This window comes from Galleria mellonella, unplaced genomic scaffold, assembly GCF_026898425.1.
Source record: "Galleria mellonella isolate WM207_F2 unplaced genomic scaffold, CSIRO_AGI_GalMel_v1 utg116, whole genome shotgun sequence".
In the NCBI taxonomy this organism is placed as follows: domain Eukaryota; kingdom Metazoa; phylum Arthropoda; class Insecta; order Lepidoptera; family Pyralidae; genus Galleria; species Galleria mellonella.
Window position 1 is genome coordinate 2,822,404 of NW_026441978.1, and position 23,215 is coordinate 2,845,618.

Consider the following 23,215-nt stretch of genomic DNA (forward strand, 5'->3'; position numbering starts at 1 on the left):
TTGCCATTCCTGAGGACTCAGGTGTTATTCCTCTGTACCCAGTAAATTCATGCCATATCCCAGCCTTCAAACCGAAACACAGCCATGTAAACACAACTGCTTCACGGTTGAAACACGAATGGGACAGAGGTACCCAAGCAATCGACTTTTGTACAAAGTCTCCCTATCATATTGCTAGCAATGGGGCTACTCCATTCTAACAATTAATTCCCCCCTCCCCTTTTATAATTTGGTAATTCTGTATCCACTCATTCCCTGCAATGCACTTGAAGTCGTTACTCCATCTAGTGGGAGGGTCGACCTACACTGCGTTTGCTCGTAGAAGGTCGCCACTCAAGAACTCTTTTTCCCCGTCGGTTGTCGGTTCTTGAAGCTATGTGAGCAGCCCATTGCCATTTCAGCTTGCTTATCCTTAGAGATATATAAATACAATAAAATATATGAATAAAAGTAGCAGAACAAAGAAAGGGATAAAACAAAATGAGGTAAAAATGGAGTAGCTTTCTTCGACGTTCATTTAGTGATGCATGGCAAAACGTAATGTCAATAGATACGAATTAATGCAGTTGCTATGGATTTGGAAAAAAAAATATTTGATATTATATTTGGGTAAAAATCAAAAATCGCATCTGGCAACCTTGTTTTCATGTCTGTAGATGACTGTGAGCTACTTTCAAGATAGGCTGTCCAGTTTGTTCTACGTATCATACAAAAATTAATCATAATTAATTCTAACAATTTGTTAAAGTTATCAAGCCAATTTAATTTAAAATTATACTTTATATATATTTACATAAATTTCACTTTGTCTGAATTTCGAATCTATAATAAACGCATTTTATCTGCCAGCATCAGGGATGTCCCGAAACAAATTAACTGGAATTCTGAGAAGGGATGCATAGAAACGTCGTGGATGGTGGACGTAGCCAGGGATTTTGGACAGGGCCTTATTTTTTTTTTTATTTTAACAATATTAATAAATTTGCTACGAAAGAAAAATAATATAGACTTGTATTACATAACAATATTAAACGTAAATATGTAATATAGATTTTTAGTGTAGATTTGATCTACCAGATTTACCAGATAACCACATTTGATTTACCAGAGAGAGACTGTACCAAAGTCGTTTGCTTGGGTACCTCTATCCCATTCGTGTTTAAACCGTGAAGCAGTTGTATTTGCATTGTTGTGTTTCGGTTTGAAGGGCGGGATATGGCGTGAATTTACTGGGTACAGAGGAATAACACCCGACTCCTCAGGAATGGCAACGCATGAGAGGTATCATGAGCGAAACAGTATACTCTGTTATGTCCATGGTACTGCTCATGTCTATAGGCGACGATTACCACTTTCCATCAGGTGGGCCGTCAGCTTGTTTGCCATTCTAAATTGTATAAAAAAAAACTATATAAAACTAAGTCCGCTTTTTATACTAAATATTTTTTGTAAGGTGGTCATCATAAACTTTTAACACATAATATATTACAATTTAATCAATTAATATGTCGCGGTCACACAAACTAAGTCACGGGACCACTAGTTTTTTTTTTTAAATAAAGTAACATAAAATAGTGACCCATTTGAACCCTAAGTACGTCCCCTGCGAAGAAAAATAAAATTAGAGCGAATCGAAGGAATCTCCCGGATGGAAAGTCGTGATGGAATTTCCCTATTAAAGTTAAGCTTTATTAAATCTACGGGAGCAATGACCCATAAGAATAGTTTATAAAGCTCTTAAAGGACCTTTAAGCTATGCAAGCTTAGATCAAATATAGCGATAATATTATAATTTACTTTATTTTAATATTGAAGGGAATTTGGTCGTTCTATCAATCCGTGGTAGTGTCATGTATATTTATATATTTATAACGCCATCTAGTGTAACGTCTGTAAAACAAAAATTTCGTTACTGCAATTATTAAGAAATTTATTATTTTTTCATAAAGCCAAAGTTCTAATGCATCATCTCAGATATTTTCTGTGCTGTATGTTATGTCTGCTGAACATAAGTCTCCCCCATAGATTGCCATAACCGAACCGCCTGTTTCTACTGACTCCCTGCAATGCCTTTAACGTTGTCACTCTATCTAGTGGGGGATCGTCCTACACTGCGTTTGCCGGTACGGGATCACTACTCAAGTACTCAAGAACCTTCTTTCTCCATCAGTTGTCAATTCTTCGAGCTATGTGACCAGCCCATAATATCGGTCTCAAATGCTTTTTATTCTGTTTCTAATTTCTAGCCCCACAATTAAAAAAAGAAGAAATCTTTTTTAAAAATATAATTATTATTTATTTATAACATAACATTTATTAAAATTAGAATATCTTTCATGCCCTTTATCTTGGTGTTGCACAACTTTACTTTGCACAAATTAATGTAACAACAACTTCCGAAATTAAAGGAATTTAATTTTGGAAGTGCGTCATCAGATGATAAAGTATCTTTCGGTGCCACAATTCCAGAATTACAGAAAATTTTGTGTTGTGAAAATAACTCTTCAGTTACAAAATGTAAATGGCTTTCCTATATTCATATTTATAATTGAATATTGCTGTATGCACTTGTTGTAAAATAAAGTCTTTATACAAAAGTCATTTGCATGTACGCCTCTGTCCTGTCTATGTTTTAAGCCGTGAAGCAGCGAAATTTGCAAGACTGTGTGTCTATCTGTAAGATAGGATACCATACCATATCAGCCATTAACTGTCCACTGCTGAACATAAATCTCCCCTAAGAGGATTTTGCAAATAGTTGCCACGCTTAGCAGGCGGTTTGAGAACTGCAGTTATTAATTTACCTGCCAAGCGTAGCAACTACTGCCAAAACTCTCCCTTATGGGGGAGATCTATGTTCAGCAGTGAACAATTAATGGCTGATATGATGATGATGATGAATATAGATTAATTGAAACGTTTTTAGTTTATATAATTAAAGCGTTCATGCGCAGAAGGGGGGCATTTTGTTCGTATACATAATTTTCCCTTTATTCACTTCGCCTGCCCAGACTTTGTAGTCTAACGAGAAATCCTCAAGTGACATCTTTTTTATACTACAATGGTGGCAAACAAGCATACAGCCCATCTGATGGTAAATGGTGCAACTATAGCCTATGGACGCTTGCATATACTGGGGGAAAGGAATTGTTAGCAAGGTGGTGTCAGCCCCATGCACGTTGTCAACCCGTGATAAAGATATATTCATCAGGATGGACTAAATACCTTTTCACACTTATCATTTTGAAAATTCCATTATCATCGTTGAAAAAAAATATATATCTTTTTAGTTATAGTTATAAAATACATTTTGCTCGTAAACAAGCCACTCAAACTGTGAACACACGTCAATAAACGACGAGATGTTTCGTAGACGTCTTACATTATAAATATTTTATTTTAGAACGCGAATTCGCGTATTTACAAGTAAATATTGTTTCACAGCTAATCGTTTTTTTGTTTGTAAAAAAAATCTGTTTTAATCATATAATAAATAAATAAATATTCGGCACTAGCTTTTTGTCCGTTACTTCGAACACGTGGATTTCAGAAATAAGAAAGTCAATGATATAGAAGACTTCTAGATGGTGTGTAAAGGTAAATTTTCTTTTTACATCCAATTTTTAATAATAATTATGATAAATAAATTCTTTAATAAAGGCAACCAGGGCCCACAAAATTTTAACAATATCATTTTTATCAAATTTAAATTATTAAATTGTTACACTTATAAATAAATAACATTGACCTAACCTACTTTTTTTTGTATGTGAACCAGCATATGAATCATTCTGCAACCATTCAAATACTGGCAGTCTGGACGGTCCGCAAATACCCTTCGGATAGCGTTAGAGTTGGCCCGCAAACTTTGTTTCAAGTTAGACCCTCAAGAATGCAACTGTGAAAACCGCATCCAATTTCGTGCAGTAATTTTCGCGTGATACAGGCACAATAATACAGATAGACAATATTTCTAAAAATTATTGTTTTACCATCTGTTGTTCTTATTAAGACCCTTTTATGAAGTTTTTTTTTTAAATATCTCCTCTCATCTCACACATTGTTTAGTTACAAACTTTTTATATCTTACTACATATATTTTATCTCATTAATCATTACTTACATCGCATTAATGGACGAAGTCGCAGGAAAAAATCTATTAACACACACCTGGCTTTCAGAAATTCTCGTTTGATACAGAATTCTACCGTTAAAATGTAGATGATAAAACTTGCACAGAAGCATCAATACAGAGTACGGACCATTAAAGAGACGCAAGCAATGAACATAGTAAAGTTTGCGCCACAGACGCCTGTATTTATGAGCGTCAGGTGTTCACGTGAATACATTATTTATTGAGCCGCATAGAATTGAACGCGGGCATTAGGTGATGTTAATAATTGATGAGCCCGCACGCGTCTACGGTAATGTTGGTCTTTATTGATGAGCAACTATTCCGGCGCCTACGATGTGGTAAGTTTTTTAAACGATTACAGCTGTAATTTTTTGCGCAGCAAAGTGTATCTAACATTTCACTGCGCAAAAAATTAACGGCATAATTCTCGTATTTTCTATTAACCTCACGATTCTAATTTTAAAATATGTAAATAAAATATAGATTTAAAAAATAATTTGAACAACGGCATGTTTGTGAAAACGTTGAAGTTTAAAAATATTTCTTTGTCATTGGCTAAATGCGAAGGCAAAGCCATAAAAAAAGTTTGAATTTAAAAAGCGAAATCGTGTATTGTAAGTAAAAGTAGATTTTACTTTGTAGTAAAGATTTTTTTTTTTATATGATTATATTATTCATTATGCCATTAAACGACGATAATAGTTTTTTAATTTTATAATGACAACATGTTTCGTAAAGACATTTGTTTTATTTTTTGTTTTTTATATTTGAATTTAGAATACGGAATCGTGTATACTCGTATGTCGCGGTCAGATTTAAGAATTGAACACTTCATGATATACGAATAGACTATTTATTATAACAAACAACAAAAAATATTGTCATTATTAAAATCTGACAACAGCTTAGAGAAATGTAGTAATTTTTTTTAATTACAATATCTAGCTTGTATATTTTAAAAAAATTACGGCTCTGGCATCTTATACATTACGAGTGAAGGATTGTTAGTAATGAGGATGTAGCCCTATTACTAGCAATACACCCTGTCAGGTCGACCTCCTCGCGGTCCCCTCTGGTAACCATCATGACAATTCAAAGTAAATGCATCACTATGGGCCAACTAGCCTCCCTTATCATCCTCAGCTTTCATCCCTCATTGGTGCCCCGACAGCGTATACCGTTAGCGCAGGCGGTTACCACTCCATTATCATCCATTTAAATATACATCACATTGAAATCGCTCTTTTTATATCTGAAATCGTTTAAAACATATAGTCAAAATAAATCAATCTTGCCAACATTAGGCAAGAGAATGTTCATATTTTGCTGTAAGTAATAAAACTATTTATCTTGCAGAATTGCGACCGCTTTATATTATTAAGTACTATTTCCCCTGAAATACCTTCGTAAGCTGAAACACTGCCAAAATGCGGTAATAAAGTAGGTTATTACCATAAATGTCTTAGGTTAGGTAAGTAGTAAGTTGATGTCTATTATAAGTTATATAAAATATTAAATCTGCAGTCTACAGGCGACGGTAACTACCTATTTTCCATCAAGTAAGCTATAAGTCGTGTAGTCCTGGCATAGAATGGGCCTCTCCTTTCCCGTGGACAGATAGACATGCAACGAACAACGTAAGGTTCACGAAAGACGAAGCGTGCGCGCGAACATTGTAAAATTAAATTAAAATTAATCCTAAATAATTATGGAAAAACATACTTTATTCTGTAAAACAACAGTGCTCATTTTCTTTTGTCTTATTTTAAATTTACACATGTAAAGATATTTATACATAATAAAAAACAATATTTGATTCTAGATCATAATTGAAAAACTGAACAGGTTTTAATGAAATTTAATGTAAAGAAAGTCTGTAACCATACTTTCTACATAACTATAGTAGTCGTACATATATTCTAATTTATGTAAACAAAACTATGGGTCGCAGTTAGTATTATATTAAGATTGTTACTGAAATATGTACACTAGCGGTGAAGCGTTGATGATTCGAAGATTCTGATGGTAATATAATGTAATTTATTCATTTTTTTGAAAAGTTACATCAACAGTGTAATTACAGATATTAATTACGATAAATGAGGTCCTAGTTCGATTTTCGGTAAAGCAATTTTACAATTTTTCAAATTCATAATATTATCATAGTTTTAGGAGCTTCATAGTAGTTGTATACATAGTGATATTATGGGTCTCTCTGGAAACAATATTTCTATTAATTGTAATGTGAACATCCTTGTTTTTTTTTTATTAATTGATGATAATGGAGTGGTAACCTCCTCTTTCCTCTTGGACGCCGTGTGAACCGGTCGTGTGCAAAGTGAATCTTTTACGAAATATATTTTTTTTTTTTTTTTTAATGAATAAATAAATTTATTACTGCAATTAAATCCAGTGGGTACAGGCTTTCATAAGGTGATAGGAGTATCAGCTTTGGATTTGAGTGAAGCAGAGACATAGGGGTGAGCGAATTATTATATGTTTTGCTGCTGATGTTTAATACTGGCTACGGTGGCTGTTTGAGAATTGGCTAATTATGATCCCGCCCACCTGCGCCTAAGCAAGTTTTATGGGGCGTGGCAGTTTGAAGCAATTACCGCAGGTAACTGAAGGTGCTATTGTTTAACCGCAGATATATTTAGTTTGCTGTTGGAACATTAAATAGCCCTAAATATAGGCCTGTACGTGTGTAAATTTCTTACACTACCCTACAGTTTTTTATTTTTGTTGGAACTACTGCATTTATTTGGATCTTTTCTATAATTAACTACATAGAATACCTGTAAGATGTCAATGCAAAGAACTCCGACCAAGGATGATTCTAAATCAGTATCTCTTAGAGAAAAACATGCTTCCTCAACTCCAAACTTAAATGAAATTGAACATTCAACTATGCGCCCATTAAAAAGGAAGCAAAATGATGATTGTGAGTCTATGCTATCTAGAATGGAAGAAATGCTTAAGATATGGCAGAGTAAACAAGAGAAAAAAATGGAGACATTTCTTTGTAAAATTTCAGATAAGCAACTTGAAATACATACTTCTATGGAATTTATATCCAAGCAGTACGAAGATATGAAAGTTATGATCGAAACGCTTTTAGAGGAAAAAAAGGAAAATAAATTATATATTAAATCTTTGGAAAGCAGGATAGAAAAATTAGAAAAAAGGTGTCGATCTTCAACCATGGAAATTCGCAACGTCCCTGTGTTAGTTAATGAAACGGCTTCTTCTTTATCGGATGTTATATTCACGTTAGGAAAGGTTGCTCAGGTTCCCATAGAAAAAACTGATATCAAAAATCTATTTAGAATGCAAAGTTCGGGAGAAAATAAACCGATTATTGTGGAGTTCACGTCTGATTTGGTCAAAGATAATTTGCTTCAATCGATTAAACAATTTAATCGTACAAATAAAGGGAATTTCCTTAAGTCTTCAGATCTGGGTATCCCAGGCACAGCAAAACAAGTTTATGTGTCTGAGTCGCTTACAGCTAATGCTAAAAAACTATTCTACCTTACGAGGAACTTCGCCAAGTCATACGATTATAACTTTGCTTGGACGTCTCATGGAAACATTTTTGTACGTAGGAGGCAGGGAGATCCGGCTATGCGTATTGGCAGTGAGGAAGACCTACAGAATCTGGCCACTAAATGACTAATATCTGTAAAATTATATTTTATAATACTTATTTCGCTTACTCTTGTGTGTGTTGAAATTGTTTATATTTTTTATATTTCTTTTTGTAAAACACAATACAGTGTCATACTAAATAAATATACACAAATGGTACACATTACTCTCACATCTAACGTTATATATAAAATAGTTTTTGTATACTCACAATCATCAATTTATGAAATATATTTTCACAACAATATTTTACTACAAAGATATGTACTAATATTATTGACTATTCTCACATATAATATGTACATTGAATTTCATGCATGCATAGAAGTATTGCCTTTTTTGTTCTCACTCTTTTCATTAATAAACAACAACCACTTCAATTACAAAATCATACTACAAAAATATACAGAAATACTACACACTACAATCATAATTCGTAATATAATATACAAACATTTTATTACATATACAGAAACACTCACATTACTTTCACTTTTTATACTAATCCATAATATCCGCAGCAATTGTTATAACGCATATTATTATACATGCGCATATTATACTCCCTATAATCAATATTTACTCCTTATAGGCATATATGTAAATATATTATATTATTACAAATATATACAAACTATAATGCAATGCAAACTATGTGTTACTTTTGCCGCAAAACAAAGTTATATATTAGGAAGAATTATAACTCCTCAATACTGTTCCTGTGTATTATATATAATTAAAATTCAATAGTTTACCTGATTTATTAAACTCCATAGATAATTTTAATCTTTCGATACCTATAAGTTGTGATCCAGAGAATTGTACCTCTTATTTAAATAATTCAAATAAATATTTAAAAATACTACAACAAAATATTCGTAGCATAAACTGTAATTTTAATAACCTTAATGTAATGTTAACAAGATTTAATTTTGATTGTGATATAATTGTACTATCTGAATGTTGGCTATCTCATTTAATTCAAATACCTCACTTAGACGGGTATAAAATATATAAAACAAATAAATCGTATAATCAAAATGATGGAGTAGTAGTTTATACTCGCAATCACATTGTTTGTAAGGTCACTGAGCCTGAATTTCTAGAAGCAAATTGTTTAATTATAGAAATAAATAAGAGTACAATCTTAATTACAATATATAGACCACCAAGTTTTGTAAAGATAGATACCTTTCTAGAATCCTTACATAAACTGCTTTCTACATTAACTTCATACTCTAATATAATAATAGTGGGAGATATCAATATAAATATTCGCAACACAAATGCTACTGTATCTGCTTATCTCGATACCTTGTCTTATCATGGCCTATTGCCTACCAGTTATGATGCAACTAGAACTAACAGTTGTTTAGATCACGTTATACTAAAAACAAAATCTCCAGCATATACCTTTACACTACAGACTTCAATAACTGATCATGAAGCTGTTTTACTTTGTTTAAGTAAAGACCATAAAGACCATTTACGCAACATATCTGTCAAAAAAACTTTACACAAATTTGATTATAAATCGTTTCATTCTGAATGTACTACTAAAATGAATGTTGCAACTATATATAAGGAAAGGGACCCGGACATGGCTATGAATATATTTATTGATACATTATCTAAAATAATTTTAAATAATACGATTTGTATTAAAGTACCACGAACAAAAATAACAATTAAACCCTGGATCACACAGGGTTTACTTCGTTGCATAAAAAATAGGGACGGAATGCACAAAAAGATCAAAGCAGAACCGAACAATATCATTTTAAAAGTAACGTATATCCGCTATCGAAATTATTGTAATAATATGTTAAAAAAATTAAAGAAACAGTATGAACGCGATCAACTATTAAATTCTAAAAACAATTCAAAAAAGTTATGGAATACAATTAAAACAGTGACTCATATTAATACTCAAAATTCCGTCCCACACGAACTTTTGACAGATAATACTTCGAACTCTATAAATGAGATAAATAACTTCTTTGCCAATATAGAAAAACGATTAGCTGAAAATATTCCTATAAATGTATCTTCTCAAACAGTATCTATGTCAAAGAATTCGCCAGGGACTTCAAATTCGTTTATACTTTTGCCTACAGACAGCACAGAGGTTGAGCAAATTATTAATGGATTAAAAAGTGACTGCTCACCTGGCTGGGATTTTATTAGTGCGAAAGCACTGAAGTCAATTGCAGACTTGATATCACCTGTTCTTGCAGATCTGTTTAATAGATGCATAGAGAGGGGTATATTTCCAAGAGCCCTTAAAAAATCCATTATTCTCCCAATATTTAAGGCAGGAGATAGGTCTAAAGTAAATGACTATCGTCCAATATCGATTCTCAATACATTTTCAAAAATATTTGAACGTATCATTAATACCAGACTTTTGAAATATTTAGAAAAATATAAATTATTAGCTGATACTCAGTATGGTTTTCGCTCTGGTCGATCGACTGATGATGCAGTACAAGCCTTGACCGAATTTGTGGTACAACATTTGGATAAAAATAGGAAGTGTTTATCAATATTTATCGATCTTGCTAAGGCCTTCGATACTGTGTCTGTTCCTCACCTCCTTAATAAATTGGAACTTCTGGGCATACGTGGCACTCCACTTACATTATTGTCAAGTTACCTGACTGACAGAACACAATGTGTTAAAATTGGAGAGTTAATTAGTAATGAAGCTTCTGTTATTTACGGCGTGCCACAAGGGAGTATTTTAGGACCTACACTTTTTCTCTGTTACATAAACGATCTCTGTAAACTTAACTTATTGAATTGTAGAGTTACCACATATGCAGATGATACTGCACTAACATTCTATGCAAAAACTTGGGAAGAGCTTAAATATATAGCACAAAATGGATTTACGACTGTTTGTCTTTGGCTTGCTCATAACAAGTTATCACTGAATGCTGGTAAAACCAAGTATATGATATATACAATAAAAAATCAACAAAGTAATCTAGATGCTTTTCCCCTTATTGCTCATAACTGTTCTTTTGATTTTAATGTTCAATGTACATGCCCAACACTCACAATGGTTGATAATATAAAATACTTGGGTGTTATTATAGACAGAAAGCTTAGATTTAATGATCATATACACATGGTATCACAAAAAATTAGAAAATTGACTTACCTGTTTTAATACCTCCGATGTATTGCAGATAAACGCACTATGAAAATAATATATTTTGCACTAGTGGAATCTATTTTAACATACTGCATTAAAATTTGGGGCGGATCGCCCAAATACATTCTGCTGGAGTTGGAAAGAGCGCAAAGAATGCTTTTAAAAGTATGTCTATTTAAAACTAAACTATATCCTACTGATCAATTATATAAAGATGCGGGATTTCTTACAGTTAGACAGCTTTACTTATTATATGTTGCGCGTTATCAACATACAAGATTAAGTATAAACACAAGTAAAAATATTTTAATGAGTAGAAGAAATTATGCTTTGGGTAGATCTACCTCCGTGAAGACAACGTTTGCTCAAAAATTTTTATATTTCCGTGCAGGTAGAATATATAATCATATAAACAAAAAATTAACATATACAATACTACTAAATATATATTAAAGAGAAAGTTATTTCAATATTTGAGTTCCCTTAGTTACCAAGAAACGGAAAAGATTATGGAAATAAAACAGTAACACACACACACACACACACACACACACACACACACACACACACACACACACACACATACACACACACACACACACACACACACACACACACACACACACACACACACACACACACACACACACACACACACGCATGCACGCACGTTCGCACACATACAGGAAACAGGAATTGTACGTATTGATTAACCTGATTTTACCAGAGGGAGACTTTGTATAAAAGTCGATTGCTTGGGTACCTCTGTCCCATTCGTGTTTCAACCATATAGCAGTTGTATTTGCATGGCTGTGTTTCGGTTTGTAGGGTGGAATATGGCGTGAATTTACTGGGTACAGAGGAATAACACCTGAGTCCTCAGGAATGGCAACGCATAGAGGGTATCATGGGCGAAACAGTGTAGTCTGGCTCATGTCTATAGGCGACGGTTACCACTTTCCATCAGGTGGGCCGTCAGCTTGTTTGCAATTCTAAGTTGTATAAAAAAAACCTCGAAACCCCCTGTCTCGAGATTAATCAATCAAATATCAATAAAGTAAAGTAATGTAAAGTGAACTCTCTTTTTCATACTTAGCCTCTCACTTGGATGATGATAGTATTTCAGACGATGATAAACAAGTTTCTAGTAACTAATTTAAAAATTCCGTTCGTTAACCTACTTCTAAAATGAGAATTAGATTTTCCTTGCAAAATAACAAAGCAGCCGGTGAACTGTAAAACAATTGGAAACCAAACAAACAATTTCTACGGGCAACTGCTTTTAAAATATCAATCGACGATTTTCTGATTCACAACTGTAACCAAATTCCAATTTATAACAGCCCTTGTATTGGTTTCTTATTAAAACTCCCACCTTTTAACAATAACACTAAAGGGCCTCAGAGATTCATTGACTCCGGTTGAGATCATAGTTCTCTTTTACTATTTTTTTTTTTTATTTACAAAATGTTTATGTAAATAAACATACATAAGGGCATTGAAAGAAGCGAGTAAGGGAACTTAATGATCAAGCGATATACAGCAGTGTGGGGGACACTGTTGACCATCTCTCGACCATGAAGATTAAATCTAGTCTTCAGTCGATAGTAACTACTTATTTTCTATAAGCTGGGTGGTACCGGCATAGAATGAGCCACCTCTTATTTTCCCATAGGTGTCGTAAGAGGCGACTAAAAGAGTGTATTGGTCAAGGGGTTGGCAGCAGCGTCTTTTTTAAAACATCACTAAAAGCCTAACTGCTTTTAAGGAAAACTCCTTTTTCAAATTGATTGGAAAATCACATCTATTATACTTACTATATTATTATAAATTTGTGTAAGCGAATTTGTTTGTTTATTGCCTTATATCGCCTTAACAGTTTAACCAAATTTTGTATACACATACTATATGAGACAGCGAATCTTATAAGCTACCTTTTATTCCATTTAGATAGATAGATAGATAATTTATTTGCATTACTTACTTACAGCACACAAATTACAACATACATATACAAAAAAAAAAGCGAGATAACATAAATGGCAAAAAAATACATAAAACCAAATGCAACTTTCGTTTGTGAGTGTGCCATAGCAAACATTTCCCGATGATGCAGACGAAGTCGGTGATAAAAGCTAGTCTTCAATAATTGAATTATGCAGAAAACAAAAATATCTGATGGAATTTCTATAAAAGATGGCCGTTTTCTGCTAATTATTACCACCAATTATTTATTTATTACGGTCTTTAGAATAGGAATAAATTAGAATATAGATATTATACAAGTATTTAAACTAATTATACAAAATAATAAAATAAAGTGATATTATTTATTCAGATAGAAAGCTAGCTACACATTCGCCAATACGATAAAAAGAATCGATGAGCTCGTGTCGAAATAGAAAATCACCAGCGAATCAAAAGTGAATCAGCCCGAATCAAACTCGTTGAAGTAATTAATTCTTTGATTGAGTCCAAAATGTTGTTTTGTCGACTTCAGTCGGTCGTTGCTTTGACTTGTTAATAATTTATTTGTATTCTACAATATCAAAGTTTACTAATTTTTCTTATTATTTATGTATCTGCAGGGATTAGGTTGAAAACTTGAGCGTAGTAACATTTCTAGGAAATTTTGAAGACGTTCAGCGAAATTTTTTTCGCTAGGTGATAATGGAATGGTAACCCCCCCACCCCTACGCTGTCAGTATACGCTGGTGAGGCACCAATGAGCGATGATAGGTGACGATGATGTTGTAAATAGCAGGATGCAGTAATAAAACATATATGTATTTGTGATATAAAATAATAAGTTTAGTGAAAAATATACGAGACATGTCTTATAAAAATCTGACATAGAAACAAGCTTAAAAATAATACATTGTTCTAAAAAACCTCAGTGCCAACAGCCAGTATTAAAACTTCAACAGATGAAAGCAGGTCAGTTAGCCCATCATGACAAATTCCACTAGAATTAATCATAATGGTTTCCAGGGGGAACCACGTGGAGATCGACCTGATAGAGTGTATTGCTGGCAATGGGTCAGATAGACCCTGTTACTAATAATCCCGCCCCCCTCCGAGATTCAGCGTTAGGAATGTTAATGAAGTTTTGCCTTTAACATCAAAGAGGTTAAACACGTATTTTTGTTCGACTAATACAGGGGTTCCCAAACTTATTTTGTCTACTGCCCACTTTAAGTATAAATTATTTTTTAGCGCCCCCGTTTTTTCACCTACCTAAAAACCACTATTACTTCAAGATCAACAAATCACGCCCTAAGCTTCTACCTAACGTCCCCGTTTTTTTTTTCTGGCTCTCTTACCGCCCCCCTTTAAACCTACAGCGCCCACAAGGGGGCGTTATCACCCACTTTGGGAAAGGCTGGTCTAATGCGATCCAATTTTACTTCATTCATTCCACACGTTAATCCTATTAGACGAGGTATATTTGTGTGTTTGTATGAGAAATTTTGTCGAAATGCATTCGACCATTTAAAACTTGTTTACATGATTGAATAACAAACAGGGAGAGAAAGTCCAACCCTATATCATTGACACAAAAAGCAGTTTGTTACTCCCTTAATTATGTATACGACCAATGAGTGAAACTATCTCTCTACTTATATTTTTCCAACCACATAAAACTGTGAGCACTGTATGTACACAACGGCTTACCAACACAACTATTAACAATAACACGTTAGACAAGAGACTACGGAGACCATTCGTTCATAGCCGAAGAGTTCCGAACGCGATCTTTTTTATCTGTGACGATGCCGCAAGCGGTTACAGCTCATGCTCAGCGAGCCAAGGTACGCAGTTGACACGTGCTCGCATCACAATCGCTCATGACTAAGGATCATGAATTGATTCCGAAACTAGTTGTGCTTTTTCGATCTAATTACAGGTAAGTTAAACCGGTAGTTATTACATTAAATTTAGACTAGTTCAAAGCAAATGTTATTATTATATGTTCCTATTTGTAGACCCTCGAATTCTTTGTCATCATCACTTTCCATCAAGTAAGATAGTGATCAATCACGGGGCTCTTCATCAGTAAAAAAATCCAATGTACGTGAGGTGTATAGAAGCATACGTATATGCAAACATTCTGTGTATTCGATTCACATAATATTTTCTTCTCGTTTCTTTATTTAAAATAGGTCATTTCTCTCAGCTTTGTCATCGTGACCTCATTTCAAATACACAGATAAACTTCCATCAATCTTTCAAACCTCTTTAGTTGTTCTTCCAAAAATCTTTCCTATTCTTCGTCTGCTGTATACAAAGAATCTCTGTGCAAATTTGGTTTTTATAATATCTGTTTACAATATTAGTTTACATAGGAATCGACGGAACTCAACATTTACTCTACCTTTTTATATAAAACTACCTATTTTTAAGAAATAAGAGACTGAATGAAATAGACCACTTTTGGAAGGCGTATCATGATAAATCATACAACAGATTTTGAGGTCAACAGACTACAGGAATGTAATTATTCTTCTAATTTAGTAGTTTTTGCATAATATCGGAAAAAAACATAGAAACATTTAATATTGAATATATATATATATATATATATATATATATATATATATATATATATATAGTTGTGTTTGCATGGCTGTGTTTCAGTTTAAAGTGTGGGATATGGCAATGAATTTAAAGGTTACAGAGGCATACCTTAGTCGTCAGGAAAGGCAACGCATTGGGGGTATCATGGGCGAAACAGTATACTCTGTTAGGTCCATTGTACTGTTCATGTCTATAGGCGACGGTACCACTTTGCATATCTTATTTTTCTTTCTAAATTACATTAAAAAAATATACAGATATCTTCTACTTACAATTGTACTGTATTAATAAAATTCACAGCGTTTCAACACAACAGTACGGGACACTGAAGGGCCATTTTCAAATCTCCAAACAGACATTTGGTATAACTGCACCAACACACGGAGCGTAGATACCCTGACAAATGTGCTTGCGAGCAATAAAAGTACCTACCATTTGCACATCAAACAAGTTCAGCAATAGTTTATTCTGGCATATCTCAGGGAAATCAGCGTCAGACACAAAATGTAAATAACAGGTCCGCACGGACCGGCGGCTTATGAATAAATGAGTTAGCCAGTGATTGTGCTTGAATTATTCAGGGGCGGGAATTTTTTCGGGCCCCGGGGCCCTGCAGCTCGGCAGCCAGCGAATGTTGTAATCCTTCCATCTGAATTTAATATAGCCCGCTACACTTTTGATATCTAGACCGTCCGCTTGTGATTTCCTCTTGATATTCCCAGAATATGAACACTTTATTTTGACCAAGTCTCTGAAACAAACGTTGCCGCTCTCATGCATTCTAATCGTTGTAGAATTAAACAAACTAATAAAAATGGCATAGCAAGTACTTTATTAGAGATTGAAATACATAACTCGTCCATCGTCATGTACTTGCAAGCCGAACAGTTTTGTATAAAATTTCAACTTCAATAAATTTTAACTCAAAGTATGATAATCCGATTTGTCAATTAGCAAACCAATATTGGTATACCTATTTTTAAATAATTATATGTAAAAATATTATAAAACTACAACTCCAAGAGATAGAAGTTGGCAGCCACTTGTTTGCCATTCTGAGCTGCATAAAAAAAAAAATTATATTTGCATGCCTACATAATTTAAAACAGTTAAATAGGTACCAAACTTAGTACTACGTGACCTATGCTTATAATTTTAAAACTGTTTATTGTACACATGTAACGAATAATAAACTCACGTGCAAGGCGAGACGCCGTGACGAAAAACGTCAAACGTTCCTGAATAAGATTTCCGGATGAAGTCGAAACAATTATCGGAAACGACAAAAATACAGAGAGTTCATTCATTTCCCGTTATATATGTAATTATATTTAGACACCAAATAAAATATGAACATAAGTTTTAAAAATAATACAGTTTTAAAAATAATGTATGTAATGAGTTTATTCTCATTGCATTTAATCACATAATATAATTTAATTTTACCAGAGGGAGACTTTGTACAAAAGTCATTTGCTTGGGCACCTCTGTCCCATTCGCGTTTCTACCGTAAAGCAGTTGTGTTTGCATAGCTGTATTTCAGTTGGGAGGGTGAGATATGGCAGTGAATTTACTGGGTACAGAGGAATAACACCTGAGTCTCCTCAGTAATGGTGACGCATGGAAAGTATCATGGGCGAAACAGTATACTCTGTTATGTCTATAGTCTCATGTCTATAGGCGATGGTTACTACTTTCCATCAGGTGGGCCGTCAGATTATCAGCCATTTTAAGTTGCATAAAAAAAGTATTATTTAAAATTAAAAATATAAATTAAAAAAAAAAATAATTAAAACATATTATAGAATCAGATGCATGTATTTCATTTCAAAAGTTACTGTCTGTTTTAATGTACATACCTAGCTACCACCATAAGCAGTGTTACACCACCTGAAACCCTGTACTCATCGATGTTACAGGAAACCACTTAACAAAGCTCCCCTTGCTCTCGCGTAATTGTTACATAAATCATACAATTCAATTAGGCGACCAACTAAGCCTCCTTAATAGCATATCGAATATTGGTTATTACTGTGGATCTTATAAAGTAATTTACTATGTTTATGTTTATTAAAATATACAATACCAGCTTTAGGGGGGAAAGGGATTGTTAGTAATGGAGACTGAGAATCCCATTGCTAGCAATATACCCAACCAGGTCGACCTCCTCGCGGTTCCCCTGGAAACTATCATGGTTATTTCCTGATGAATTCATCATGATGGACTAACTGGCCTGTTTTCATTCTCATCTAACATATATCCCTTAACTACGCCAGCGTATACCGTTAGCGCAGGCGGGGCTACCATACCATTTTCACTCATCAAAAAAAAATACTAGCTTTAGCCCGCTACTTCGTCTGCATAGATTTCAAACGTAGGAAAAGTTTCAATACTAAAAAAAAAAAACAACTTTTAGTTAGAATAATAATATAAAATATATACCAGTTTTTAATGTAGACCTACAAAAATACAACTGTGAAAACTCCATCCAATTGGGTGTAGTTGTTTTTGCATGATACCAGGGCAAACACTGAAAGATAAAAAGACAGACTTGTGTACAATATTTCTAATAGATAAACAGACAGACCTTTAGATAATATTTCTAAAAATTATTGTTTTGCCTCTTAATGGTCTTATTTAGACCCCTCTTGTATTTTTTCTCAAATATTTCCCATGTACAGACATCAACTAGTTACGGTTTTGTTATATTACTAACATTAATGCGATAATGTTATTGTGTGAATTTTGAAAGAGTATCGACTGGAATATTTTTATCAAAAGAGATATAGTATTTTTCAAGGGTGTCACACGATCACAATCCATAATGGATTTATGAACAGAAATATTTGTCTTAAATTCAGGGATGCCTGAATTGTTTCCAACTTAATAGTAGCCAAATTCATGAGCGCGGTTCACAGCTGTGTAGAGAGCAGCAATCAATTTAAAACATGAATAAAAGCAACATAAATAATTACAATACAGTGTGACTTACGTTATTATTTAACAATAGAAATAATCATCAATAATCAAGAAAATGTAAAATTGTAAATGTAAAATGAATTTATAAACAGATAAAGGAAACACTAGGCGTCATGTCGTATAGGGAGATAAAGGATATGGCCTGGGATAGAGCTGGCTGGAGGAAGATGCATGAATTAGTTGCACCGACAAGAGGAAACTCTTAAATGACAAAAGAAGAAAATGAATTTGCTCGTTTGCTATCTCTTACTGAATTAATAAAACAAAATTTTGTATATATGTAATATTTGTAATGGAGAAATACATAAGGTGCTTTTTAATACAATCAATCAACATATTTCTTTCATAAAAACAAAGCTACGTTTAAAAACTAGGTCATGATGTGTTAAAGAAAGATCCGATGTATATAACTAATTCAATGTAAGTGAACATTTTCGATCCTTTATTTCACTGAGCTCAACTAACATTAACCAACGTCTAGAAAGTCTGTTTACTGTATTACGTCAAAAGAATAAGAATTAATGGAAGTGACACTCCCGCGAATACAACAATAATACCTTCACGCTTATGGGGGGAAAGGGATTGTTAGTAATGGAGACTGAGAATCCCATTGCTAGCAATATACCCAACCAGGTCGACCTCCACGCGGTTCTCCCTGGAAACTATCATGGTTAATTCCTGATGAATTCATCATGATGGGCTAACTGGCCTGTTTTCATTCTCATCTATCACCCTTCACTGGTACACCGCCAGCGTATCTCGTTAGCGCAGGCGGAGTCACCCATCGAAAAAAATCTTATTTAAATTTATAAACTAATGTAATATAAAGCTGACATATATACGAGTAATCAAAACGCATTATGCGTCTGCGATGTTTGCACCTCGATTAATAATTATAATTTTAAAGAATGGACAGCCCTGATTGTTTAAAGACATTAAGTTCAGCGGACAGTTTAAAGCGCGTGAAGACTTTTTTTTTTTGATGGGTGAAAATGGTATGGTACCCCGCCTACGCTAACGGGATACGCTGGCGGAGCACCAGTGAAGGGTGACAGATGAAAATGAAAACAGGCCAGTTAGCCCACCATGATGAATTCATCAGGAATTAACCATGATAGTTTCCAGGGGAACCGAAAAGAGGTCGACTTGGTTGGGTATATTGCTAGCAATGGGATTCTCAGTCTCCATTACTAACAATCCCTTTCCCCCCATTTAAATAAGATTAATAACAATGTTATTAGTAAGCAGACGACCTTTATCTTATTAAGAATTAAACCAATCAAAGCTTATAAATAAAAAATACCACAGGAATAGTATACTCGTAAGTCGCGTTATCATATCAGCCGTTAAGTATCCACTGCTGAATATAGGACTTGGGGGATTTTGCCAGTAGTTGCCACGCTTAGCAGGCCAGTTAGCAACCATAGTTAGGCTTTACTGATGTTTGGAGAAGGACGCTACAGCCCATCCCTCGACTATTCCCTTAGTCGCCTCTTACGACACCTACAGGAATGGGAGAGGTAATCTTCTATGCCGGGATCATACAGCAAGTCGCATTATATTGTAAAATTACTTGATGAATGCAAATAAATTTGCGAGAAATATAAATCCTCTCGACCTATAATACATTTGAAGGGAAGTGACATTTTGGTGACACTGCCGTTTTCACGAAAAAAAAGTGTGCCTAAATGGCCTTTCCAGCCAGTACATTTATTTCAACGGTTATACGAAAGAAATACGGTTTCTTCCTTTTACTTTATGTGTGAATGTTCTCTGGTGCAGAGGGTCGGTTAACATCGTAAACTTATAGTGCATCCTACGAGTGCAATATATCACTGATGTCGTAAATAACACGATGCATTTACGGCCGTAGGGTCGTATCCGGATCAATGTGTATAAAAGTGCTATGCACTGGGAATTACTGCTTTATATAGGATAATATTGGAGTCGTCAGGTATATGTGAAACTAAGAATTTATCCACGCTATACCATCATATTAGTCATTAACTGTCCACTGGTGCACAAAGGGCTCTCTATTGGGGGGTTTTGCCAATAATTGCCATGCTTGGTTAGCCAGTTGGCAACCGATGACAAGCAAACAACAAACAGTTAAAGACGCCGTATTAATATGGCAAGCTGTAGGCTGTAATTTTTTTGATATTTTTCGACCCATATTTGTTTGGGAATAACGTTTAGTTTTACTAATAAAACTTAGGTAAAATGATACTAACAATAAAGATTACGCCTATATATTCTTTATATTACATGTCGTGTGGTCCCACCTTAGAATGGGCCACCTCTTCTTTTCCCGCAGGTACAGTAAGAGGCGATAAAAGGAACGATTAAAGGGTCGAGACATGCACAGCAGCGTCTCTCTTAAAACAGCACCAAAACTTCACTGCGGTTGGTAACCCGCCAAGCATGGCAGCTTCTGGCTACATTATTAGATACATTAGCTGATATGATGATGATGAATGAATCAGCAATGAATCTTTATACAATTTCAAATAACAAACTGGCATAAGGAAAATGGTTATCGCGGACTGAATAGCTTATACTTTATGTATATTTCTTTAACTAAAATGCATTTTAATTCAAACTACTGTTGAAACTAAGAGAAATACATAATTATAAGGATATAACCCTCGACGCTTGTCGAGCGCTGCAGAATATTTACTGAACAATAGATACCAATAACTGAGGCTTACCGAAGCATCTCGTAAATTGAATACCCTCTGGAAAATCATTTTCGATTTGGAGTGGCCGCCTCTGGGAAATTCTACCATTTTGGTAGCTCTAGCTGTAGTATAACAATTATTTATTAACGACACGGGCCCTACTACTTTTGTTTACGTTTCTACTAAATATCGCAATATCTTTTTAATCAATCTAGGTAAATAAGAAAATGCTTTCATCATCATCATCAACTCAGCCATTATCTGTCCACTGCTAAACATAGACATCACCCATGATTTCTTCTTCACTATTGGTTGTCGATCCTTCGAGCTATGTGACCAGCCTATTACCACTGCAGCTTGCATATCCTTTGGGCTATGTAGGTTCTTTGGTTCTTTTGCGGATATATTCGTTTTGGATTCAGTCACGCAAAAAAAAAAATCCGAGCCCTATAACCTATATAACCCGCTGAGAAATTTGAGCTTTTAAAAAAAAATGTTTTATTTAAAATACTCGTAAATATTCTAATTATATTAGTTAGAGAATAAAAGAATATCTAATTAGATAAAAACAAAAAATAACATTTGGAATATATGTTTAATTAATCAATTTTATAATATAACCACCAGTACTCGAACCCGAGATCATATTTACAAAAGGCAACGTGTCTACTTCAACGTTACATACAACGCAATATTTTTCGTAATTCTGGATCGATAGTAATGATCCAATGTGATGATTTCATGATTTTAAAAAATACGAAACTGATTTATTGCCCAATAAAATTTTAAATAATCATCCAAGCAAAATATTGTTTTTTCCCCTAGTTCCATGTCTTTTTCATATTAATGTTTCATCAACATTTCAATGACAAAAGTTTATTAAAGTTCATTTAAGTTATTTCTTTATTCAATTTATAAAAAATGGTATTAAATATTTACAATTAAAAATGAAATTTAATATAAACAATTTCACTGAAATTAGTTATTATAGATACCTACTGGTAGATTTACTTAAAATGTTGGCAACACTCTCATCTCTTTCGATGTTGGTAGCCATTTATGTAATATAGTGATATTGCACGGCGTCACATTGACTATTTAATAAGGCTAACCGTTGATTAAATTATATTACATTAAAGATCGGCGAATACTGAAACAATTAATTCATATTGTAACTAATTTCTATGAATAATTTTGTATTTACAGCTAATAGGGTCAGCAACGCGCATGTGACACTCCTAGTGTTGCAGGCGTCCATAGACTACAGTGACCGTTCACCATCAGATGGGCTGTATGCTTTTTGCCACCTTTTTGGTATAAAAAAAAATTAAACTTACTGAGATAGTCTATGATGTTCTTCCCTGTTATAGTACTTGTATGCCAAATTACGGATTAAGTAGTTAAGGCCCTAACTCATAATAAATAAACGAAGTCACTTTCACATTTATAACTTTAGCAAACATTTAAATTCTGAAAATAACTGTCCCCTATAGGTATGTAAACAAATTAATATAAACTATACAGGAATATTAGAATATACTAAGCTGTTATTATTGTCCGTGTAGTCGTAGGGTGTCGTAGGAGGCGACTAAGGGAGGGCGAAGGATGGGCAACAGCGTCTCATCTCAAAATATCCCTAAAGCCTAACTGCGGTTGCCAATCCGCCTGCCAAACTGCCATGGCAACTGCTAGCAAAATACCCTAATGAGGAGGCTTATTTTCAGCAGTGGACATTTAAAGGCTGATACGATGAACCTGTTATTATATGACTTTAACACAGCTGGTTCTGGAAACTGGAAACTCTAAAAAGGAGGAGATTCTCAGCTCGTCTGATTGTATCGTAATCAGTGTTATTTTCGAATAAACATAAGCTATGTTCATAGCTTGGTGACACCATTTTGGTGCTTTTCTTTTCATTTTTGTTTATCGTTAAATATTTTTTAATTATGTGTAAAATTAAGCACAAATTTTTTTTTCTTTCTTTCTATTTCTATCGTTACCCTCTTATTCATAAAAACTAAAACCACCTACAAA

General features: G+C 33.9%; 1 protein-coding gene across 1 annotated transcript; it reads left to right on the forward strand.

Moving 5' to 3' along the window:
- Positions 1–6,940: 6,940 nt before the first annotated feature.
- LOC128200424 (uncharacterized) lies at positions 6,941–7,810 on the forward strand. The gene has a single exon (XM_052893827.1). The coding sequence runs from the start codon at positions 6,941–6,943 to the stop codon at positions 7,808–7,810; it is 870 nt and encodes a 289-aa protein (XP_052749787.1).
- The last annotated feature ends 15,405 nt before the right edge of the window (positions 7,811–23,215 follow it).

Bases quoted from the DNA above. Each gene is read 5' to 3' on its own strand.
- LOC128200424 (XM_052893827.1), top strand. From the start codon at position 6,941: ATGTCAATGCAAAGAACTCCGACCAAGGATGATTCTAAATCAGTATCT.